The sequence below is a fragment of the Fukomys damarensis genome, unplaced genomic scaffold, assembly GCF_012274545.1.
Source record: "Fukomys damarensis isolate Sample0158 unplaced genomic scaffold, DMR_v1.0_HiC HiC_scaffold_19, whole genome shotgun sequence".
Lineage (NCBI taxonomy): Eukaryota > Metazoa > Chordata > Mammalia > Rodentia > Bathyergidae > Fukomys > Fukomys damarensis.
The window spans coordinates 65,044,221-65,051,276 of record NW_022900931.1 but is presented as its reverse complement, the minus strand read 5'-3'; the positions used below and the strand labels follow the sequence as shown (position 1 = coordinate 65,051,276).

Sequence of the window (7,056 nt, the reverse complement as noted above, 5' to 3'; positions counted from 1 at the left end):
GCCCACCCCCACAATTAACTCACAGAACTGATAAAAACCTAAATGAGCTGGGGTGGAGGCAGGATGGTGAAGACTGGTGCTGGAGACCCCACACGGCTACTTACTAGCCCAGTCACCTTGAACTAGTATCTTCTTTTATCTGCATTTTAGGAACCAAGGATCCTGGCCCTACTGGTTCCAGGGCCAGGATCTAGAGGGTCTCTTACCAGGTTCTGAGCCATAGCAGGGGCGAAGAGGCAGAGAGCAAGGCCGAGAGGACTGAGGAGGAACAGGTCCTCTCCCCGGGGGGCAGGGAAGACATCTTCGAAGGCGGCTCAGGAAGTCTGTTGGCTCCACTTGGGCAGGGCTCCTGGGGAGAAGACCTCAGAGAGTGACCCTGGAGACCGCCTACAAGCAGTCCCTTCCTCCTCCTGGGGAGGTCCTGTCTTTCGAATCCCAGGGAGCCAGATATGAAGAGACGAGAGAGGCTGAGGACAGGAGCAAGAGTCAGAGAGGCCCTCAACCCAAATGTAAGCCTGGGGGAGGAGAGTAAGTCCTCTTACCTGGGTGGAGATGGAGTGAGGGGCCCGGCAGCCTCACCCCGCCTCAGAAAGGCGGCTAGGACCCTGAGCGTGTCCTCCCGGAGCCCCAGCTCTTCCGAGCCTGCCATGGAGGCAGCTGTGAGAGAGAAGGCAGACAAATGGACTCAAGGTTCATCGAGAAGTGAAAGCTTGGGGTCCAAACTCCTAGGCTCTGAATGAAGAGCTGACCAGGACTCATAGCTCCTGAGAGTAGGTGCTGAGTCCTTCGGAAAGAGTTGGGTTCTTGGGAGCAGTACTCCTGGGTCCCCACAGGGACATGAGGGGTGAGGAGTACTTTATCCTGGGAAAGGGAAGATCTGGGGATCTAAGGGAGAAGGTGCCTGGGGGCGTGGACTCCTGGATCTCCGAGGGAGAATGGGGCTTGAGCTCTGAACTCTTGTATTCTGAAGAAGCCAAATGCCAAACTACTTAAGCCCTTGGTGCATCAGAAACTACCAATTCCAGCAGGCTTTGCAGCAAACAAGTACCCTTGTTCTGGGCTCGTTCGCTGCTCAGCCTGCTGGGAAGTGTAGTTTTTACTATCAGGCTGGCCTCGAAGACCCCGGGCATTTGAAGACGGAGAAACGGGATTAGGATGCCAGATCCTAGATCCTGGCACCCTCTTTTCCCTCTTCACCCAAGCCATCGGCAACACCCTGCTCACCTGGTCTGGGGCCCCGCCGCCTTCGTCTCCGCCGTCCCTGCCCCCTCCTCCACTCACGTTATACAAACTTTTATTAGTTCAACTTTCCCGCGCCTGCGCACTGCGCCGATTTAGTAACCGCCCCAGTGTAGAAAGGGAGAGGTGGAGTGCCGTCTAATTTGCATATGACGTTCCCAGCATGCCTGTGGCAGGAAGACCAAAAAAGGTCTTGAGAGGAACGGCCTGGGTTCGTCGGGCCGCCCCTTTATCTTTTGAGTTTTTACCCAAAGGTTAATAAAGTTGTTTTTACCACAGAAAATTCGATAGAAAGGAAATCCCCGGCGCCCCATAGCTTAGCTGACAGGAAACGGGGTGCCCAGGTTCGAGTTTGAGAGCTTCCCGGAGTCCAAAAAGCGGGTGGCGTCCCGTACCCCGCGCGCCCCGACGCTCCCAGGGTAGGTAACGCGGAAGAGCTGGTGGCTTCGGAGCGAGGATCGAGAGGATGGATCTGCACTGCTAGCTGCAGAGGAAGGCTGTGCACTCTGTGAAACGAGAAGGGAGCTACAATGGCTAGAGCTGCAGGTCGGCTATGGAAAAAACTAGAAAGAGGAAGGAGAAAGAGAGGAGGCGCCTACACTGGGGATTCTTGGGGGGAAGGGGAGGGCGATTTCTGCAAACAGTAAAAAAGTCCCCTCTAGAACGCGGGGTCTTTTTTTTTCCCGGGGGGTGTTGTGGAGGGAGGGAATCTTCACAAGGGAAAGTTCGGGAGTAGCAGCTGAAATAACTAGGGAAGGAGGCTCCGTCCTAGAAGTGGGGTTACCTGCCTGATGATGTGGCTGAGGGAAGGGTTCGCACGGCAGGAATTGAGGGGCCAGAGCGGCTGCTGAATTCGTTTGGGTCGACCCTGTACAGGGAGAATCCTCGCAGAATAGGAACATGGCAGAGGTCCCCTGTTTGTACCCCAGGAAAACAGGGGTGAAGGGCCTGCCCCGTAGCTGGGGAGAGGGAGGTCTCAGTGCGAAAGCTGGGGGCGCGTGACCCCCGAAGGCTGCCCGCGCCCAGGAACTGCCCCGTGCGCGCAGGCCGGACCCTGGGAGCCCCAAAGCCGCGAATCTTGCCCTGGCTGGTGTCAAAGCTGGACCAGGGGGAGCTGGAGGGCGTGGCCTGGCTGGACCGTAGGCGCAAGCGCTTCCGCATTCCTTGGAAGCATGGCCTGAGGCAGGATGCGCAGCTGGAAGACTTCGGCATCTTCCAGGTTGGTGAGCTCCGGAGCACTGGGAAATCAAGAGCTCCACGCACAGCAGAAAGTGCTCTACCCGGGGGCGGGGCTGACCCCGGAGGGCCGGGCTTCTGCTGACACTGATGGGTGGAGTTGGAGCCGGAGGGGCGAGGCCAGCAGAATGGGCCTGATGGGCCACAGGGATGGAAGGGATTACTCCGGGAAAATGGGTTCGGATCTCTAAGGAAATGCGACCTGGAAGTTGGGAGTTCATTATGGGTGGGGCCCTGGTGGTAGAATTCTTGAAACTTCAGAGATGGGGTTACTAACTACCAAATTAGGACAACTAGCGGTAGACCGTTAAGAATATGAGGGTTGGTGTTATCACAGAGGGTGTGCTGGAGTGAGACACCAAGCAGGGCCTAGAAAACTAGGTTAGAGAGCAGGGCGTGATGGCCCAGGCCTGTAGTCTCAGGGATCCCAGAGGCTGAGGCAGGAGGATCACTGAATTTGAAACCTGCTGGTACCAAGAAGCTGTCTCCAAAAACCAAACAAAAAAACCCTAGAGTTTAGAAAGATAGGCCTGGGATTCAGTGTGGGCAGGAGCCTGGGGTGAAGAGACTCCCAGAATTTGCAGGGGGGACTTTGTGGATTTGGGAGGAGCTAAGAATGCAGGAGGCAGGGTAGGACTCCAGGGGTGCGGTCCACATACTCCTTTTCACTCTCCCGTACTGATGTTGCCACAGGCCTGGGCTGAGGCCAGTGGTGCCTACATTCCCGGGAGGGATGAGCCCGACTTGCCAACTTGGAAGAGGAATTTCCGATCGGCCCTGAACCGGAAGGAAGTGTTGCGTTTAGTTGAGGACCGAAGCAAGGACCCTCACGACCCTCATAAGGTTTACGAGTTTGTGCACTCAGGTGTGCCAGCGCAGGGTTTTCCACACAGGCTTGGGATCTGGGGGGGTCTCTAGAATCCACGTTCTACTCAACCCTTCTCCACAGGAGCAAGGGACTCTTCCCAGCTGGACACCTCTCCGGAAACCAATGAGGGAGGCAGTACCTGTGACACCCAGGTGAAGACGCACCCAGCCCTCCGTCCCGTCCCTCCCAGGGCCAACGGGCCCATTTAGGCCTCTTCCTCTGTCCTCTCCATTTCCTCCCTGTCACCCACTTGACTCTGGCTAGGCTGATGAAATGTCTATTTCCTCCAGGAAGACATCTTGGAGCTGCTGAGTGACATGGTCTTGGTCCCACCCCCAGATGACAGGGCCCCTGAGCAGTGCGCAAAGCACGTGTTGAGCCCCAACTTGGACAACCCCGTACCTTGTCCAAACCCAGCACCCTCTGACAACCCACTGAAGCAGCTGCTGGTGTCCGAGGAACGTGAGTGCCAGCTGTGGGGTGGTGGGGCCCAAGGTGCGCGGTGGGCCCTTACCTGGTCTCTCTTGATCTCTTCCCTGTCCCCGTCCCTCCGCCACTGCTGTTGCCGCTGTTACCGCCACTCAGAGTGGGAGTTTGAAGTCACTGCTTTCTACCGGGGCCACCAGGTCTTCCAGCAGACCATCTTCCCCCAAGGGGGCCTGCGGCTAGTGGGCTCGGAATCTGGGAACTGGACACTGCCTGGGCATCCGATAACACTGCCAGACCCTGAGGTGTCCCTGTCAGACCAGGGGGTGAAAGGCTATGTGAGGCGTGTGCTGAGCAGCCTGGGCGGGGGCCTGGCTCTGTGGCGAGCAGGGCAGCGGCTCTATGCCCGGCGGCTGGGGCACTGCCATGCGTACTGGGCCATGGGTGAGGAGCTGCTCCCTGACTGTGAGCACGGACATAAAGGCGAGGTCACCAAGGACATGGACAGCAATGTGTTCGACTTGGGGCCCTTCGTGGCAGGTGAGTGCCCTGTGTGGGCATCAGTGGGGTGGCTGAGGAAAGGAGCCAGGGCCAGGCAGTGTGGGATAGAATTCAAACCCTGCCCCTTTGTGCCTGGGCAAAGGACAGGCCTGCTCCCCCGTGAGCGACTGGCTCCTCTCCACCTCTGCAGTGAGGGTCCACAGGCCTAGCACAGTCGGTCCCAGGGAACTGGGTGCCGCTGTCACTGCCATGATTACTAATACAGAGGGTGTCCAAACAGTGGGAGGGCTAGGGGTGCAGCTCAGCGGCAGAGCACTTGCCCAGCAAGTGTGAAGCCCTGGGTGCCATTTCCTGCACACCCCCCAAAAAAATAGCTAGCAGGAAAGAAGACCCTTAGGGCCTTGCTCTGCAGTGATAGCAGTGAGCTGGGTTGTGCTGTCCTGTATGGTACCCACCAGCCACACAGCCTGGTGAAAGGCAAATGAGCCAAGCACAACTAAGGAGTGAGTCTGAAATTTTATTTGCTGTTAGTCACAATTATTTGTATTTTTTTTTTTTTTTTGAGACAAGGTCTCACTATGTTGCCCAGGCTGGCCTTGAACTTGTAGCAGTCATTCTGCCTCAGCCTCCTACACCCAGCTTAGTTACAATTTAAATTTAAAATAGCCACATGTGGCAACTGTCCACATACTGGACAGCACAGCCAAGAGTTAAATAGCAGGAAACACAAACCCCAACTGAACTCCACTGAGCATCCTTGAAGTGGGACTCTCCTCCTCAGGGCCTGGTTCCCCCTCAAAAGATGGGGCTCCAGGTGCTGGGGCCGAAGTAGGGTGGTGGGAGGCAGGGAGGAGGGACACTTCAGGTTATAGCAGCCTTCCAAGGACTTTCCTCAGAGGTGCACCCCGTCATGGGGGCGGAGGGCATTAGTTAGTGGAAACGGCAGTGCTACTACTTGAGTTGAAGGTATGGGGTGGGGTGAGGGTCTTTCCTTCTCTGACTAGACTCCCGGGCCCCCAGATCTGATTGCCTTCATGGAAGGAAGTGGACACTCGCCACGCTACACTCTCTGGTTCTGCCTGGGAGAGTCATGGCCCCAGAACCAGCCGTGGGTCAGGAGGCTTGTGATGGTCAAGGTGCTTTGCAGCCCTGGGATCCTGGGGGTGGGAGGCACGGTCTTGGGAAGGGAAGAGGTTACAACAAGAACTACAACTGCCAGAAGCCTTTCTGAGACCTTCTGACTTCCAAGGCTCAGCTGTCCCAGTTCCTTATCCCCAGGAGCTTCCTGTGTCCTTCACAGCCTGCCCTCACCCTGGAGACTGTTTGAACTCTAGGTTCTGGGGAACTGGGCAGACCTTAAGTCCTAGCAGCCTCCCAGGCATCCTGACCACAAACTGTCCAGCCCTGGGACTCTGGCTCCTATGTGTGGCTATGAGGGAAACAACAGTGCACAGCGGCTCTGCGCCCGTTTATTCTGGGCGAGGCTGCGGGCTGGGGAGTTGTGGTCCACTCCTCCTCCCCACAGTGGACAGAGGCTAGGTGTTTTCCCTAACTCAGCTTTGCCCTTCCTCCTCAGGTTGTTCCCACCTGCCTCAAGGGCCTGTTAAACTTGGCCCGGGCAGAGGGGGCCTCCTCACTAGAGAACACCGTGGACTTGCACATTTCCAACAGCCAACCCCTGTCCCTCACCTCCGACCAGTACAAGGCCTACCTGCAGGACCTGGTTGAGGACATGGATTTCCAGGCCGCCGGGGAGGCCTGAGCCCTGGCCCCTCATTTCCATCAGTAAAGCGGTCCCTGCTACACTCACGTGTGTGTGCCTGGTGTTGGGCGTCCCCGGGCCGGCCCTCCCCACAGCTGGTCGCTGCTCCTGATGGGGTCTCGGTTCACCCATGGATGCAGCTGCCAGAACTCAGGTGCCCAATGCATGAGTACCAGACACCATGCAGGGGGCAGCTGACACTTGTTACCTGCTTCCTTCTTCCAGGGACCTGGTGAGGAGGTGACAGCCACCCATTTTATAGACGAGGACACTGAGGCTTAAAGACAGAAGTCACAAATAGAAAACCTGGATCAGAATCCCGGGCTGATTCGAGCTGTGCTCCCCAGGGAAAGCCAGGGGTGAATCCAGCACAGCACTGTCTATGATGTGCAGGGCAAATGTCCCTTCTTCATGGGCGGGGCCTCTGCAGCCGTTGAGGCCTGCCTGTCCTGGTGACTATGACCCTGCCCCTGTCACCTTCCCAGTGGGGCTGCAGTTCTGGGTAAGAGGGGACCGAGTACATGGCCTTTTGCTGTTGTGTGCCTCCGTTTCCCTCTCAGTGGTAGATCACTGCGGCCTCGCAGGGCTGCCTACAAGAATGCAACAGGACAGACACCCTGCATTTGGGGGAGGCTCCGATAGCGCCCAGGAGGCCTTCAGTGCAGGAGACACTTACTGGGGAGCCCAGGGTCCCTGCCTCCTGCTACCCACCAGGTGTGCTGCTCTAAGTGCTCCACCTGCTAGGGTCCCGTGTGACCCCCCCCCCGCAAACCACTACATTAAGGAAACTGAGGCCCAGAGAGAGCAATGCCCTTGGCCCAAGGCAGCTTCCCAGTCTCACATTGGGCCCTGAACATATCCCTCCCCAGTTCTTTCCCAAGTCTGTCCCTGAAAAGAAAGGGTTAAAATAATGGGGCTGGGGGTGACATTTAATGAAGACTTTAATGAAACTAGGGGAAGGGGCAGGAACAGAGGAGAGGAGCAGTGGGGACAGGCTTGGGGCCACGGGAGATGGGCAGGGCTG

The 7,056-nt window shown here is 57.2% G+C and overlaps 3 protein-coding genes across 6 annotated transcripts in view; 1 reads left to right on the top strand and 2 right to left on the bottom strand.

Moving 5' to 3' along the window:
• Nucleotides 1–1,717, bottom strand: part of Bcl2l12 (BCL2 like 12) — a 6,333-nt gene extending 4,616 nt beyond the window's left edge. The window contains exons 1-4 of one of the 2 annotated variants that reach the window (XM_033765892.1): nucleotides 1,635–1,717; nucleotides 1,225–1,406; nucleotides 543–657; nucleotides 207–349 (exon numbers count right to left, since the gene is read on the bottom strand). In XM_033765892.1, the coding sequence (XP_033621783.1) occupies nucleotides 207–349; nucleotides 543–649 (250 nt within the window). In that variant the 5' untranslated portion in view covers nucleotides 650–657; nucleotides 1,225–1,406; nucleotides 1,635–1,717. Of the gene's footprint in view, nucleotides 1–206; nucleotides 350–542; nucleotides 658–1,224; nucleotides 1,407–1,513; nucleotides 1,594–1,634 lie in introns of those variants that run through there. The other variant, XM_033765891.1, reaches the window with a different exon arrangement.
• Irf3 (interferon regulatory factor 3) lies at nucleotides 1,701–6,080 on the top strand. 3 transcript variants are annotated; one of them, XM_010640712.2, is made up of 8 exons: nucleotides 1,701–1,785; nucleotides 2,286–2,458; nucleotides 3,169–3,340; nucleotides 3,425–3,495; nucleotides 3,634–3,805; nucleotides 3,929–4,309; nucleotides 5,291–5,406; nucleotides 5,847–6,076. In XM_010640712.2, exons 1-8 carry the CDS (start codon nucleotides 1,770–1,772, stop codon nucleotides 6,030–6,032), a joined length of 1,287 nt encoding a protein of 428 aa, XP_010639014.1. In that variant the 5' UTR covers nucleotides 1,701–1,769; the 3' UTR covers nucleotides 6,033–6,076. The 3 variants fall into 3 exon arrangements, with proteins under 3 accessions (XP_010639014.1, XP_033621781.1, XP_010639013.1); XM_033765890.1 differs by having other exon boundaries at nucleotides 3,634–4,309; nucleotides 5,275–5,406; nucleotides 5,847–6,080; XM_010640711.2 differs by having other exon boundaries at nucleotides 3,634–4,309.
• A 519-nt stretch (nucleotides 6,081–6,599) lies between these two features.
• Nucleotides 6,600–7,056, bottom strand: part of Scaf1 (SR-related CTD associated factor 1) — a 15,110-nt gene continuing 14,653 nt past the window's right edge. The window contains exon 14 of the mRNA XM_019210040.2: nucleotides 6,600–6,622. Coding sequence (XP_019065585.1) covers nucleotides 6,600–6,622 — 23 coding nt within the window. The remainder of the gene's footprint in view (nucleotides 6,623–7,056) is intronic.